The sequence below is a fragment of the Athene noctua genome, chromosome 12, assembly GCF_965140245.1.
Source record: "Athene noctua chromosome 12, bAthNoc1.hap1.1, whole genome shotgun sequence".
Classification (NCBI taxonomy): Eukaryota; Metazoa; Chordata; class Aves; order Strigiformes; family Strigidae; genus Athene; species Athene noctua.
Window position 1 is genome coordinate 14,630,861 of NC_134048.1, and position 16,851 is coordinate 14,647,711.

The window sequence follows — 16,851 nt, forward strand, 5'->3', positions numbered from 1 at the left end:
ATGGAGGAGGGTTGCCCCAGTCCTCCAAGCAAAGGAAGGGCCATCTCCCTCCCACCAGCCACAGGCAGGCAGCAGAACAGGGACTCCAGCCCTGCCTTCCCCCTGGCGCACACACTCTGGTTTCCCCTACACCAGCAGCTCTGCTGGCCCAAGTTAAGTGTAGGCCAGAAGTTAAGTGTACGCAGTGCTTGGTTGTGGCAGGGGCAGAAAGCATGGGCACAGACATGCTAGAGGCAGAGTTTATTACACTACGCAGGCTAAGAACCCTGGGCAAGACCCCACATGGGTAAGAATCGAACCAGCTCTTTATCAAAAAGTTAATACTATAGTCAACCCCGTTCTCCTTTGGTCATTACAAAGCAAGAGAAATATTAAAAGAAAGATATTTATACAGAGGGAAGCTGAAGAGATTCTGTCCAGCCCTCCCCCCCCACCCCACTCCCAGCACATTCAGGTGCCCGGTCTTCTGGCTGTCAGGAGCAGCAGAGTATCAAATCTTCACAAGATGTCAGGTTCTTGGGGTTTATTATTATTGTTGTCAATAAAAGCATAATTACTGAGAGCTGCCATTCCTGTTCCTCCCCAGGGAGGGCGGAGGGGCAACACCAGCTCCCCTCGTGCTCTGCCCTCCCAGTGTAGGGGATGGCTGTGTACACGGGTGTGTGAGGATGCACACACACTTCCTCTCGCCAGTGCACACACACAGCACAGCTGGCACAGGCGATGTGGTCTCTGATCCCTCGTTTGTATGCAGTCTTTTAAAAAAAATATTGTATTATAATAATAATATGAATTTCTCTTTCCATTTCGTGTCTTCTGGAAAAGTGTCAATCGTCCGTGAGGTCCTGCACAAAGAGGACTTCCGTGTGGCTGAGTCCGGCCTCCTGCAGCGTGGGTGGGTTGGGCCACTCCTCTGTCGGGAGGCAGGGCAGGACACGGCGAGGGAAATTGGCCTCAATCTGGAACTTTTCAGGGCTTTCTTTCAAGGAGAACAAGAAGTCATGGATCACCTGGGAAAGAAGCACAGGAATAAGTGCCAGCTGGGAGAGCAATGACACAGCCAGACTGCATCTGTGGCATCTCAGAGGGGGCAGGTTACCAAAATTTGCACCATCACTGCACTGTAGACAGGAGACAGCCACTTTCTTAGCATATATGAAACATGACTTGTCACAGAGTACCTGGGGAGTCCACACTGTTTCTGGCACTTCCTACACCATTTAGTTGGGAGCAATAAGTTTCAGCTTTTCAGGAGAAGAAAAAAAAGTTTTTCATTTTTTTCTCTAATCTCTCTCTTCTGAGCTAGTGGGACCAGGCCTCACGACACCCTCCTTACCCAGGAACAACTCTGACTGCTAAGGCTCTTGGCAAAGGTCACCATTTGACAAAGTCCAATGGAACCAAGGCTTTGCTGAGCCACCCAGAGAACCTCTCGACCCCTCTTTTACTCTGGGAATCCCATCAGCTCTGCCCCAAGCTCACCGTCAATGACTGTGTGAAGTGGAATCGCCGCTCCACTCTGGAATCGTTAGGCAGCTTGAAAATGATCTTAACACTCTCTGGGTCATCGGGATGTGGCTCGGGAGGAAGGCATTCAGACTTCCGCTCCTTCTCCTCCTGCAGCGTCTGCGAAGTAAGGATGGAGCAGGAGCAACGGGCATGCACCAAGCTGACCTTTATGCTTGTCCCCTGCACAGAGCTGCTCCAGGAGGCTCAGAGGACACCCAGGCCCCAAGCAAGACAAGCAGCTCCAAACAGACAAGAAAGCCCTGCTGCAGGCACTGCTCCTGCACAGGGTGAGCATCCAGCGAGGCACAGCAGCCTCTCCAGCAGTCACTTTGTTCTCACCTGTCGCCGCTTCTCCTCTGCTAGTTTTTGCTGCTGCACTTCCTCCTCCTTCTTCTTCTTCCTCTCCCGTTCCTCTTTCTTCTTGCGCTCCTTTTCCTGGTCCGCACGCAAGGATGCCAGATATGCCTCGTCCTGTTGCTGCCTCAGAACTTGGGTTTGGTTCCTCTCTTCCCTGCAGACATGAGCAGGGAGCGGTCAGGGTTAGCAGGCCCCCAAGTGAGGGCACGGCAGGCCGATGGCAGACCTGAGGGTGCGGGTACAGCCTCAAACTCATAGGAGCACACACATCAGGTAATGTCTCATTTAGAACACCACAAGCTCCTAAAATGCAAGTGGTCTCCACCGTCCCCAGCACACAAACTGTTTCTCTAGCCTGAATGGAAATGAACTGAACACAAGAGATTTCTCACCCACTGCAGCTTGACAGGGTGGACAGACAGCACATAAGCAATGCTCAGGATTTATGCCTCATACTTGAGGCTCTTTAAGGTTTTATCTCCTTCAGGTAATTCCTTGTGTGTTTCAGAAACCAGAGACATCAAAATATGTTACTGGGTCTCCCACAGAGACCATGGGGCAGGGGAGGGGCAGACAGAACACCAGAAGGCAGCATCCTACTTTGGACAAAGCCTGCAAATCCCTACAGTTACCAGGGACTGGAGCTTGTGCTCGTGAGGCACTGCCAAAAACACAGTTGGAATTCAGGACAGCCAGTCCAGGCAGCAACACTCGCCCACCAACTGGCTATGGATGCCAGCTCTCCTCCTGCCTGCTTTGCTCTCACTTGACTCCTACCAGCTATTGTCCAAGCTTTACCTGCAAAGCTCCAGCACGCTAAAGGTGTGCTCCACCTGCGGAACACAGTAGAGCACTCACACCCACCTTTCATTAGTGGGCAACACATCCAGCTCCCTGGCTACAAGGTGGCCTGAATTTACGCACCAATGATCCCACTGGGAAGAGGGGAACCCAGGGGCTGTGTTTCAGAATGGGAGATGCTGAGCTACTTGTCTACAGTGGTGTGTGGAGGGAGGAAGGGGCAGAGCCTGCCTCCACAAGGTCTGCATTACTGCAGCTCAGGTTCCATCATACCTTTCCAGACGTTCAGACACCAGGTATGTCTGGTTGGCATCCATGATGAACATCAGTTGATTAATGAGGTCATCAGCCTGGATGAGGCCTTCCAGACGTCCAACTACTGTCATTCTGCGATCCTTCAGCATGATCACAGCCAGGAATGGGTATGTGTTCTCTCGCAGAGCCTGGGAGACTGGGAAACAGGCACAAACATCACTGTAACTGTCCCAATCCGGAAGGGTCAGCAAGGGGTACAGCACAAAGCCTTTCCATCACCAAGGGCCTAGGAAAACAGCTGCAATCTCTTCCAAGGCAGAAAAGGCCTCAGGCTCCATTTTGTCAAACTAAACCCTAAAAATCAGCAAAGGGAGGAAGTGTCTTGGAACATAGAAACAGAGTGGAAAAAACCCAAACTTTCAAGTAACGAAAAAGGTTCTTTAATTCAAGCAGGAAGTAAATTGCTCTGAATGTCCATTCAGAATGGGACAGAAAAAGCCCTGGGTTTAAACTCCAGGAAGAGAAGTACAGGTCAAGCACAGGAAAACATTTGCTAAGACAATTAAGGATGGCTAGACTCTGGAAGATACTGTCATGGGGAAGACGCCAGAGAGTCCATTCTGGATTCTTCTGAAAATTAGGTTGTTTCTGCCAGAGGCAGGCACTGTCTTTGGGCAGGGAATGGAGCAGATCAGGGACTTTTAAATTACAGTTTGCCCGTGGCTTCTCCTTAAAACACACATAGTACATCACACAACTTGAGAGTTGTTATTACAAGTGGAACCCTCCAAACTAAATCAGAGCACTCCATGGATTAAACAAAAGGCCACAATCCGTTCCAGCTCTGCTTTCTAGGCTGTGACTCCAAAGCACTGCAGCAATGAAAGAGCAGTAAGTACAAGAATGTCTCCTTAGAAAGCCATTCTTACAAGGTGTCCAGAGCTGGTAGCTGAACTATGAAGCCAAGAATGACTTGGTATCAGAACTTCTGGCCTCTCCTGCTATGAAACAGGAAGGGTGAGAAGAAACACAGAAAGCAGGAACAGGACTTTGGGAAAAGGCTCCATTTGCAGCAAAACCCCATCAAAACGATGGCAGGCCAGGTATCAACAGCTCTGGAAAGACAATACTTGAAAGGATCTCACTGTGGGCTTTTGAGGAGACAGTGAGACTGGGTGTGGAGTAAAGATGACTGTCTCAAGGAAAGAATGCACCTAAGTGTCACCTCAGGCACAATATGAGCTGGTGTTAAGGGCACAGCTATTTAGATACTTGTTTCTGCATTCAGTTTAATCCTCAGCACACACCCACCAACTCCCATTAACAAAGTACTGAAAGCAGCTTGAATATCCACAGCAAAGAGCATGCAACTAGGACTGCCCAGGAACACATGGAACAGTGGAGGTGAAGAGCAGAAGGTATTTCCCTGGCATCCAAACAAGCCCTCTAAGATACTACATGGAAACCAACACATATTTCCCCATGCAATCCTGAAATCTCTTGTCTGCACAAAAAACAACTGTGTGTTCAAACACGTAAATTTGTCAAAGAGCATTTGTCTTTGTCTAGAGATGGGAGGGAATAGGTAAAGCCCAGGAGGGACACACTCACCTCTATATCCCTCTGGTTTATTGGTTGAGCAAGCCCAGAAGAGCATTCTAGTGTTTATGAGGGCGATCACCTCAGGTACGCACAGTGTATTGCTAGGGGATGAGAAGAGATCATGTGAATGAAGTTGCATTTCAAGTGCATAGATAATTATTTGGAAAACTGTCCTACCTACCGGCAGAATTCATCTGTGTCTTGGTGGTCATCTCCATGAAGATAAACCAACAGGAAGCGCAGCTCCCGCTTGGCATCATTCAGTGCCTTGGCATAAGAGCAGAGGAGGTAAAGTTACAGGGTCTCTAGGCAAGGGGAAAGTGGCACCCACAAGACCTGCGTGACACAGCTCAGCAACATTTACTCGGGCCATGACTCTGCCACTAGCGTGGTTTTAATAAAGTAGCAATAGAAGATGAACCTGTCAGACCTCCTGATCAAACCTTCATTTAAGGGGGCTCCTGGGGTGTTTTCACACCTCTTTCAGGATGTGGTGCTGGAGAACACTTGAAGTCAGAGCAAAGTCAGGTAGGCAACTGTGGGGACTAACACCCCCCCACTGCCCTGCCAGACTCAGCTGGCAGTGAAGAGCCCTCCTTTACCCTGCAGACTCGCAACAGCCAAGGCTGAACTTTCGACTCTAGCCTGTACAGGACAATCTTCAGACCACATCAAGTGAAAACACTACTAAAAAAGGTAACTCAATAACGCTGCAGGCCCCAACAAAACAAAACCAAAACATTTTGCATCTACAGCCTCTGGATTCCACCCACCAAAGAGCATTTCTTAACAAGACCACAGGATAAGTGCAGAATAGCCTTCCTGTTTTACTGGCACTGAGTTTTGGTAGCGTAACCATTCCATGGTTATTTAAGTTTGGATTCCAGACAAGACAGAGGGGCCTAGAAGAGCTGCGGAGGCGGCGAGCTCCATCGCTGTGCAGTGTGGAACAGATACAGACTCCACATTCTTCCCTGGCACTCAGGAAGCAGTGCTGATCCAACTGTCTGCTGGGATGCACTGCAGGAGGCCCTTCCCTTGGCTAGGCTGAGAGAAGGTGCGGAAGAGGCAGCACCCACTGGGACGTCCCTCTTCTACAGAGAGCGCCATCAGCCCACATCTAACATATGGACTCTCACCTCACATAATTTCTTCAGGGGCTCCCTCTCTCAATTTTGAGGTCCTGCACCAAGTTCTAGAGTTTCATTATAATACAAACCCAGGCAGTCAATCCCAATTTGGTCAACAGAAGGACAGACTCTGGCATACCACATCAGTTTATAAAAACAAAGGCAGGATTACAAAGAATAGCTGTTGGCTACAGAGCCATACAGACGGTCGAGGAACAGTCAGAGCAGCTTTGCTTTCCAACTTTGCAGGCTTGGCATGTCATCAAGCCTGGCAGACACTGGTTTTCCAACACACTTGTTCACTAGCTCTCCATTACCCTGTTAGAAGTTTGGGGACAAACACTGGGCTTTTAATTTAAAAGTGATTTTGCCATGTAGGCCCTGATACAGTCTGGCAAAATCCCCACTCTCCATCTCCCCAGGATCTATGCACCAACATGTGACACTGACCTGGCTGTAAGTTCCCTGGTAGAAGACAGGGTGTATCCTCCCATATTTTTCCTCAAACATATGAATAAACGAAATAATGTCACCCACTGGGTCAGTGACCCGACTACGAGGATCAGGGCGTATAAAACGCAGAGCAAACCTAGGAAAGAAGCAAAGGACACTGGAAATTCAGCTTACTGACTTTCTGAAGAACAGGTTTTCTTTTCCACAGACAGTCACTGGTATTCATAAGGAGGAAAAAAGTCAGAGCTGGGACCCTTGAACATTTATAATCACAACCTAAACTGCCACCTGATCCAAACTGATACCACTGCTACAGAAGCCCCCCAGTCAAATATCTCATACCAGGCATCAACAAGTATTTGAATTCTTTGTGATTAACAGTTTTGACTTCCTCTGGAGCATCAGGCATAAGCCACACCAACAGTATGAGGTTTGAGGAATTTAGTCAAAGACAGGGTGTTAAAAGCCACACAGTTTTGTCCAGATAGTTTTGAAAACTGCACTTCTGCTATTCCAAGTCTAACAATTCTGAGTGCAAAGAGCTGCAGAAAAAGAATATTACACTAGGAGTCCAATGAAAACAGGAGAAACAGTTATTCCTCTGAGGCTGAAAAAGCTTAACTCCAAAGCAGATATCAATATTGTTTAGTTCTATTGATGCATAGAAGTTACACTGAACTCTGGAAAAAATCTTTAATGGGAAAAAAAGTAATACAACAGGGGAAATGGCCAAAACAATGCAGATGCATGACCACTGGCTATTTATCACCTTCCAATATTTCCTTTCCTCTCTATCAATGCTGTAAGGAGGCAAGATGAACTAGCCCTTCAGGGCAGTAAAGGGAAAAGAGGCAACAGACACCAAAGGGGAAAAAAGCAGCAATGTTTACAGTTCAGGTTTTACCAAACAACAGAGGGATTAAGGCAGGTTAACCCGCAGCCCAGCCCAATGGGAGATGATTCTGATCAAGTTGTTTGTTCAGAAATACCTGATAGTATGACACTGTTTTGCATCCCCTTTGTGTGACACTCAAACTGTAAAGCCACATGGAGTTGAAACTCCAAATTAAATATTTCATTTATAAAGCTGGAAGATGCTCTTTCTCCTCTGCAATAAGATTTCTTACTAAAGTGTAGGAACTTTACAAAGCTACAGATAAAGCCAGCTGAGCAAATAAATGTAAAAATCTGGCATTAAAGATCCAAGTGACAGAGGTACAGCCAAACCTAAGCTGTAGAATGTGCCTTGACGCAGTCAATACATGAGTCAGCACAAAAAGGTACTTACCTAAATATATCAAGTAATGTGTAATAGGTAAATCGGAATGGAAGCATTATGAAGTAGTAACCCCATCCTAACAGGCCCTGAAATTACAAATAAAGAATTAGAACAGTCTCCACACCAGGAACAGGCCTGCTAAAGCAAAGTGTCCACCAGCATCAAGCACACAGGCACACATGGGAGTATCAGTGCTCTAACCAGTACAAAAGACCTCAGCAATATTTCATGGCTTTGGACACGTCAAATTAAATTTAAGTGACTAACCTGATTTATTCAGAATTCAATGTGACATGTCTAAAACCTGGTGTCACTGACTATTCAAGCAGCAATGCTTTTGCTCTGTGCTAATTTTCTTAACTGTACAGAATGATGAACAGCACTGAGTCTTACAGGTCCTCAGACAAATTTGTCTGTGAAACATTAATGCAAGTAAGTGATGCTGTATTCAAATTAATATAAATTTGAGGTGTTCTAAAAACAAATAATACATTGTCACCCTGCCATGAGGAGGGGACAGTCCTTTGTTCCTACTGAACTGATCAAAAAGCTTTACTGTGCCACATCAAGACATTCTATGACACAAAGAAGGTTGTCTCATACTGTGAATCACACTGGGGAGAAAATATCTTCAGCCTCTGTTAGTACTGTAGGAGTAGCTCTAATGTTATGTTCTCAAAAGATAAAATATTTAGAAAGGAGATAACAGCATACAAAGAAAACAACTCCTTTCCCTGTTTGCAAGTTCTGTTTTTCACAAATAATCACCCAAGAAGCAGGAAAAAATCCACTGTAAGATAACTTGCCCTTGGCTGTGGCCTTGAGACAACGTAGCTGTAGATCCTGTGGTCGGCTGTATTGACCTGCAATGGCCGTGAGGGAGGAGGATTAAAGACACTTGGGACACCCTCTTGCTCATTCAGTCGGTCCTGTACAGCTGCCTTTGACACAAGAAAGAGCAAAGAGGTTTCAGATATTTAAGGATGGCAGGAAATACCTTTATTATACTTTAGACACTAACAGTAGGTATTATTTGTCCACAGCCCCAGAGCACTGGATAAGCACAGCTCATTATAAACTGTAACCACCAATACTCCTTTCTGCCGGGAAAGCCTTCTCTGTGGCAGCCTGCAAAGACACACACACACTATGGGGAGTTACACAAAGTGCCAGGCAAGTGACTGTTCACAGCCTTAACAACTCTGCTGTGTACTTCTGAAACCATCTCTCCAGATGTATCAAGCTATTGCTATACAGAGCTACTAGTATAAATTCAGGGATCAACAGACTGAATCTTACTTGTAGAGCTCCCCCTCTCCACAGAGTACTCCATTTAACCCGGGTACTTGGAAACCGCTACAAATCTTATTTGCAGTGGTACCTCTATGTTCCAGTTGTGCTGCTCCAGCGTGTGACGACACTGGTCCATGGACTCTATGCCAGTCAGGTCCTAAAGAAAGAGAATAAACACAGATGAGTGCCAGGGAAGTGCTGTATTTTTACTGTTCTTTGCAATATGTGAGCACAGACAGGAATTACTGCAATACATTACTACAATACTTTTTTTTTTTTTTTTAGTGTTTTGCTCTCATTTTAAGAGCAGAGCAACCTGAGCCAACTCAAATCCATACACACACAGGAGGCCTCAAACAGGCCTTTGCACTCTTTGAGCATTAGCCAAGTCTCAGCAGTGCCCAAGTTCTGTTACTACAACTGCACTCAGCCCAGTCAGAAGTCTAACATAATGCTGCCCACAGGTTTCACTCTAGAAGGATATGCCACACTGAAGCCCTCAAACGTCCCCTCAAAATATCAACTTAAGACAGGCAAAGCGTTTCTGAAAACCCAAGATGACCATTACTTCACCCACTGCAAAGCATAGAGACTAAAACCAGAATAAGCCAGGCACCAATGAAGGTAGCATCATCCAGCATCACAGGGAATTATACAGTAAAAAAAGTGCAGCCCAACAGAGACAGGACCCAAACCAGAAAACATTGTCCAAACACACCAGCAGACCTCAAAGCCGCTGAGCTCTCACGTCAGTGTTTGGGAAGGCATATTTCAACCCCGTGCCAATCAGAACTTCTGCACAAGAGATCAAACAACTGTATTTGTTATCACAGGAGGCCACGTCAGCACCTCTTGAATAGAGACAAATCTTTGCTGAAGTGACCATCCCTGCCACCATGCCACAGAAACACATCTCCCCACACCACTCGCTGTAAGGTGCTTGAACAGACATTTCAGGGTTGTGTACTGCACTATCACCACAGAGCCAAAGCACACACTTCCATGGGAAAGCATCAAGCCACAAATGTGTTGCTGCTACCCTTTTAAAAACAATCCTTTGAACTGGTTAGTGAAAGATCATTACAGGTGACACCATTAACAGTGCTGGTCATTTGGAAGGAAACTACTGTTATTTTAAAATTAAAAGGAGTAAAAAAGTTTGTTTATAGCTGGGCTACAGAAAGCCAAGAAAACAGTTATACCTTCAGAAACAATTATTAAGCTTGGATGCAAGTTGGCAGAAGCAATGATAATTGTCACAAGCAGTGTAATAAATTCAACATTAAAATGTGCTGGCGATACAAGGAGGCTTTTGAAATGACACATTTCCTCCAGCAAGGTCATTCTTGCCAAGAGAACTCTGCAGATTCTTGATGCTTCATGTCCTCACCTGGTGGATTTCTCTCCAGACACCTCCCCAGCCCGCTGGTGTAACACAACAGAGGGTGCACCTCCCTGAGTGGCTCAGGGACACGCTGAGAAGTGAAGCAGGCTGCTTCCCCTCTGGACTGCTGCTACACAGGGTGACAGCCGGTGCCTGCTGAGCTACAGAGATTGTGCGAGCCGACCTACACAAGAGCCTTGCCTGTGCTCTGCTTGCCAGTTCCACACATGATTCTCCGCAGCACCTGAGAAGATCTCTGCCATGCAGGAGTTTGGCAAGCAGCAGGGAACTTTTGCTCCCCATGTCTGTCATACAGCAGAGCTTAGCTTTTCTGCAGAAGGCAGCCTATGATGAGCATGAACACAGAGCAGTGATGATATAAATCCTTATGCACAGCTTCTACCACACCTTGAGATCCAATCCATTGTTAGCAATCCTATTTAATTCTGCTCGTCATCTCCCCCATTTCTTGCTTCATTTAAAAGCCCCATAGGCAGTGTTGACAAGCTGACCATTTAAGAATTAACAGAATTGAGGGTTTTTAACTGTAGAAGGATGGTGTATCTATTTCCTTCCCTGCCCCCATTCATACATTCCACATGCTATTTCTACCCAAGTCACACTGTGGACAAACGCCCTATTCAATCTCTGGGCTCGTTCAAGCTTTTTAACATTTCTTTGCTTTTTCCTCATGAAGTCTCCACAGATCTCTACTTTCTCCCCAGTCTACCAGGTAGAAATCATTGTTTCATTCTACTGTGCAGAACCAGACTGTTTAAAGCATTGCTGACATTAACTACATGATTGCAGTCACTCAGAAAAAAAGCACTTCCAAGTCACTGCCCAGTGCTGTATACATGTTTATTTAAGAGTTAAGTCTGCAGCAAGCCTTGCAAGGGAGCACTACAGAAGTGAATTTCATAGAAGAAATGAAGGTCAGTGAATACAGCTGTTGCTGCCAAGATACCTGCGTTTATCACTCAGCTTCACAATCTACAATTTTAGTTTATTTACATTTCTTTAAAGAGGTGCTTCACCACATACAATTTAGGGTTTACATTCTGATTTTTTTTTTTACCCTAAACTCCTACAGAAGGCACTTCATTGTCCTTTTAGAAGGACATTTTTAAAGGCACCTGCAACTTTCTCAATTATTTGATTTTACAATGGAGTCACAATGCATGTATTCAAAGCCTTTAAAGTCTTCTGATCACCATTCCTTAACACCCTGGAAATTCTGCTGGCATTTGCAAAATTTACAAGATTCAGAAGCTCATTCACACCTTTGTCTCCCAATGTCTGGATTATGGCTCAGCGCTAATAACAGGGCTTCATGACTGAACATTCCCTCCTTTTTAAATTATGCAAAATGCTTTAGCAGTTTTCGGTCAGAAAGCAGCACCAAATTAACAGCCATGCAGAACTATCAACAAGCATTTAATGAGCACTGAATCACTGCACCACTTGCAAGATATACTGAGCTCCAGAGAGGCACTATGGGGCGGCTAACTTCACCCCTTCCCGACCACCGTTACAGCAACAGGCACGCTGTTGGTCAGATCTCAGCCTTCTTCAGCGGCACTTCCCCGTAGAGGTGAATATTTTTTTTTTTCTTAGCTTCTTAATACAGTTGCTCTCGACATGAAGCGTAAGTGACAAAACCACCCCGGCAGCACCATGCCTAGTACTCCTACCACTCTTCTGATCAGTGAAGCTGCACAATTAAACATTGCAGGAAAAGAAATTGCCTGTGTAAAGACAGCTTTTAAAACGGAACACTTTTTTGAATGTTACTTTGATGTGCTCCGTAAGACAGACACACTACAGCTCCGGGATGTTCTGTAGGACACATGGGTTCAGAACAACTTGCAGGAAGGCAGCTCAACTGTCAGTTTAGAGAACACTTGCTGTTAAACACCAATACTGTTCACCATCACTCCCCATGACTGGTCATACTGTTATCTCAGTACCTTTTACAGTCACTGCTTCACCTTAGTCACAGAAATAGATTAGAAACTTGAAACACATCATTTCCACAGCACCAGCCATAGCATTTCTGGTGAATCCCATGGCTAGCTGCAAACTGTGTTATTCATGTGCCAGACAAACAAGCATGTTCTAAGTATCATTAAGGCTAAGAGAACAAACAGTATCTTCAGATCAGTCACTAACTGCTAGTTTCCTACTCACTGTAGTCTCTCAGCTGTCTCAAAGAGCATATACCTTACACAGACATAGTAAGTAATAAAAAGATACGGCTTCCTGTAGTTAAAATTAATCCCACTAAAGCAGCATCCTCAAACTTTCAAATAAATGCAGATCCAAGCTGAAGCCAGTGGCTAATATTTAGAAAACAAAATATTAAGTACCACAAATGCCAGGAAAGTTCAACACTGCTTTCCCAAATACTACTCAGACTCCTACCCTAAAGCATACTGAAGCTACTGCTGGATACAATTATTTGTATCTCTCACCTTTGAGACTGTTCAGAATGCTACAATCATCTCAATACTGAAGCAATGGAAAGTGAAATTCCATGCTTCAAAAGAGGAAGGAATATCCCCGAGTGGACAAAGGTTGTAAACTGGACTTACAAGCGTATCTGCAGAGGGAACAGTTTTGTATGTTGAAACACAGCATAAGAGATGCAAATCCACAGGACTGTAACTGGCACTGCTCTTAATTCCCAACCCACTGCCAAATTCCAGAGAATTATGTTTCCAAGGGTAGAGAACATCTGACTTCAAGCAGAAAAAAGCCTTTACTGAGGCAGTTTCTCTTGCATATAACAGCAAATGCCTTTATGAGGGTTTTGATCAATATGCAATACACCAAGTAGGTAACATGCCTGAAGTTTGTTTCCTCCTTCCTCTTTAAATTAGAGATGTTTTCAGTCCTGAGCATTTTGTTTTCCCTAGTTGAAGTCAGAGATGGTATCATGAGTGCTAACTTTCTCCTTTGCAAATAACACTCCATTACTCTACATTAGCATATTATAACATTAGACATCAACCCAAGTGTAATGGGCACAGATCAATACCAAGATCCTACAAAAGCTGCTCTGCTGCTTTTTCTGTCTCCCAAATGGAACTGTATCTCCACAGCATAAGCTGTACACATCAAGTTTCTCTCTACAGATGTCAAGACAGCCAAGTCTTGACAGATGAAAAATTTAGATGCTTTTATTCCTTTATAAGCCAATGCTTCTGCAGTAAAAAGGAGGCTGAAAGCATGAAAAAGTGCTTTGTTGCTTTTATTTCAAGTTTATCCCAATTATCTCTCCATAATGGTCCTTTTTTTTTTTTTACTCCATTAACCTGCCACAGCAGGGTGGCAGAGAACTGTCCTATTCCAGCCCTGTCCACAGAAGAGAGCTGCTACTTTCAGCATTCTGCCAGCAGAGCTGTTTGTATGAGCACTATCAAAACGCATCAAGCAAACATCAGTGGAATTAATACAAAGCATGTATTTAAACTGTAACCCTGGTGGACTGGGACACAAACGGGACAGCACACATTCACCTCTCTACCTTGGAAAGAACAATTTCCACCAGAAGATGAACACTGTAGGGCAACAGCATCTTTAGCCAGACCAGCTGTTTGCTGGGCAAATAGCAGTCTATAGCTCTTGCTCAGTGCTTCCCTTCTGGCTCTCCATTTAACTAAGACTACTGAGGGCTATTGCTTACCTCATCTTTGTTACATCCACTCCTTTCTTAGTCCGCTCTCCAGCTTTTTTCACATTGCAGTGACATGCCACCTTCTGTGGAAGTAGAGTGCTCTGCCACCACAGATCACTGTACAAATCATTTATGACATTGCATCATAATGAAAGTGTAGTTATGTTTGAAAACATTTAAGTGCTCCCTGCCAAGACAGCGGGAATTCCCAAAAGGTTTACAAGCTTACTGTGACAGTGTTTTGCAGAAAAAACAATGTACAAATTATTTTAGTGGAGAGGATGGCTAGTCTCAAACAGCAAATAATATTTAACACAGTCCAGCTAAAGGAAACAGGAACAAAAAAAATCTTTTCCAGGTAGACAGATTTACTCTATGCCATTTCAAAGAAACAGGGACAACTGCACACCTGAGCCCCCTTCAGCCAGGTGGGATGTACCAAAGGAGAAGGAATCACCAGTGAAGTCGGTCATTAGCAAAGCTCTGGTGAAAAGCTAATCCCATATACCCCAGGGGACAGAAGAATGAGAGTACCCTAGTATCCAAGCCATCTGGACTACAGCTTTAACATCAGGCTTTGGACAGTGGCCATCTTCTAACTGAAAAAAATTCTCCCCTTTACAGTCTAAGGAGCATTTCCCTCCACTTCAAACCAAGGCTCAACAGGAAGCTGGACGAAAACATGAATCTTTCCTTCTGATTCCTCCTGCCCCTCCAGCCCCTAGCCTGCTGTCCATGGCAACACCAGGTAGCATTAGGAAACAGGATTCTTTAGTTTCACAGCTGCCCACAGGGGTTTGAAAATAGCAACAGGGGCACTGATGAGTGCAGCTGGTCCTATCTGTCCAGATTCAGTAGATTAATAAGCACTATGATATCTTACAGCAAGAGAATGGGAGCTGGAGGAGAGCTTTTGCACATATATATGTGCAGCATAAGGCAACGGCTTAAACCTCATATACTTACCAGAGAAATGGTAACATTGGGAAAGCAATTGTTAATGTTGCTCTGCTTCTTCCTCTGTAAGTTAAGAATGCCTAACCAGTTTAATTTTTAGTAAAGATTTAGAAGGGATATCTGTAAATGCATTAGTTAGTTCAGGTGGTTGTTGAACCCCTCTCACTCAGAGATGAAGGCTTTGCAAGTATTTGCCTGGAATGATGAGGAACACCTGCACCTATCTCAGCTGTGGAAGGCAGGGCTACATGCCTCTGAAGTCCCTTTAAATCCTGTAATTCTACAGTTAAATCACACCAAAAAATGCAAAACAGTCCTTAAAAACCATGAAGCAACAAAATCGGACAAAGGACTCTTGAAAGTAAATATTGTGTCTGTAAAAGAACTCTGCAATCCAAGGAACACCACATGATGCCCTACAATTCAGAAACAAACCCAAGACATCTGAAGGTAATTTTTACTGGCCAGCATGTTTAATTACTTCTCACTGAGCAACCCTAGTATTTCACCTCCACAGCACTGCTTTCTCACCAATAAACCACATCTACAGATTGGGGTTTTTTTTTCTAATTATTCAGCTGCTGCACAGCCCTGATGCCTTGGCAAACTAAAGGTTAAGCGACCCAGCCCATGTTATGCAGCAGACAGCAAGATTAGATCATTACAATCCCCAGTGGCCTCCCCCCAGTAGGCATTACCAAACTCTGAGGGTTAGAAACAATCTTCTGAGAAACCGCATTCCATAGAAACCCACTGTCTAACCCTCCCAAGCCACCAGGAAAGGCTTTCCCATTCACCACTAATGACGAGAAAAGGAATTTTTCAGACCACCTAATTAAAATGGCCGGGACTTACCGAGGAGATTTTCCCGTACAGAGTTAATGGGGTTTATTCATCGCTTATTTCCTGCCTCGCCAACTAACGATGACAGAACACCATTCCTAATGAAGCATTCGGGGATGCATAGCACCGGCTGGCCCCTCAGCGAGGCCCCAGCCCAGGAGAGCCCGAAGCCCGGGGAGCCCAAGCCCCACACAGGACCCCATGGGAAGTATCCTTGCCCCCGCCAGGACCGGGACCACGGGACTCGCCCCTCTCGTCCTCCACTCAGGCCCGGCCGACATCCCCACACCGCCGGGCCCTCTCCAGGCGGGGCCTGTCCCGGCTCTCAGTGAGCCCCATAACCCCCCCCGGCCCGGCGCGGGCTGGCAGGACCCCAACGCCGGTGGGGCGGGGCCAGCCCAGCCCGTTCCGTGCCCGTGCGCTGCCTTCTCCGCTCCCGCCGGCCGGCACGGGCCCCCCCCTGCGACGCGGCACCTGGAACTGCAGCAGCTTCTCGGTCTGCTCCGCCGTCAGCTCCCGCTCCTCAGGCGCCGCCATTTTGCCGCTGCCTCTGACCCGCCGCTCCGTCACTCTCCGGAACTGACGTTCCTACACCCGCAACTTCCGCTCCGGGGCGCGCGCGCGCTCGCGGGGCACCGTTGCGAAGCCTATGGCCGTTTATCGGCCGCAACCGGAAGTGCTCGATCGCGTTCCGGAGAAAGCCGAAGGGCTCCCGGACCGATCCGGAGATACCCGAGTCTTATCAAGGGGGCTCGTTGCTCTCGGGTGTTCCCGCCGGGCGCACGAGGAGTCCCGAAGTGTGCCGAAGGCCGCTCGGGCGTTTCCGGAGCTGGCCGGGGTTGGGGGGGCGGCTGCCTTGGGCTGTGGGAGCGGGTCCCCTGTGGGAGCGGAGCCCGAGGGGGTGACGTGGGCCGGAGCCTTTCGGGAGCTGGGGGGGCTGCCCGTCACCGGGGCGGCCTGTCAGCCACCGGGTGGGTCCTGCCCGGCCGCCTCCCGTCCTGCCGGCTCGCCCGTCCACCGGCGGCGGCTCCACCCAAGATGGCGGCCGCCAAGCCAAGATGGTGGCTCTGAGGGGTCGCCCGCTCCCGCCCCGGAGAGCTACGACTGCGCGCGTGGGTGGGGAGGGTGCCCCGGGCCCACGGTCCTGCGAGCCGCAGGAGAGGCAGCCGCGGAGCCCCGGCCCCCCATGCCCGCGGTGGGGCCGCGCCCGGCCCGTACCGGCTCCGGCCGGCAGCGGCGATGCGGGCTGCGGCGGGGGCTGCCGATGCGGCGGGAGGCGGGGGAGCGGGACGCGCCCGGCGGGGCCGCC

General features: G+C 47.1%; 1 protein-coding gene across 1 annotated transcript; it reads right to left on the bottom strand.

The window, feature by feature from the left end:
* Window positions 1–232: 232 nt before the first annotated feature.
* On the bottom strand, window positions 233–16,746 carry FAF2 (Fas associated factor family member 2). The gene is made up of 11 exons (XM_074916558.1): window positions 16,017–16,746; window positions 8,768–8,836; window positions 8,193–8,327; window positions 7,396–7,472; window positions 6,105–6,243; window positions 4,706–4,791; window positions 4,534–4,625; window positions 2,941–3,118; window positions 1,849–2,020; window positions 1,483–1,626; window positions 233–1,010 (listed from the first exon to the last, which is right to left on the bottom strand). Exons 1-11 carry the CDS (start codon window positions 16,077–16,079, stop codon window positions 828–830), a joined length of 1,338 nt encoding a protein of 445 aa, XP_074772659.1. The 5' UTR covers window positions 16,080–16,746; the 3' UTR covers window positions 233–827.
* Window positions 16,747–16,851: the final 105 nt, after the last annotated feature.

Excerpts from the sequence above, each read along its gene's own strand:
- FAF2 (XM_074916558.1), bottom strand. The coding sequence starts at position 16,079 with ATGGCGGCGCCTGAGGAGCGGGAGCTGACGGCGGAGCAGACCGAGAAG. Across the intron at positions 7,473-8,192 it reads TCTCAAGGCCACAGCCAAGG|GGCCTGTTAGGATGGGGTTA; the intron begins GCAAGTTATCTT and ends TTGTAATTTCAG. Across the intron at positions 3,119-4,533 it reads TAAACCAGAGGGATATAGAG|TCTCCCAGGCTCTGCGAGAG; the intron begins GTGAGTGTGTCC and ends CCTGTTTCCCAG.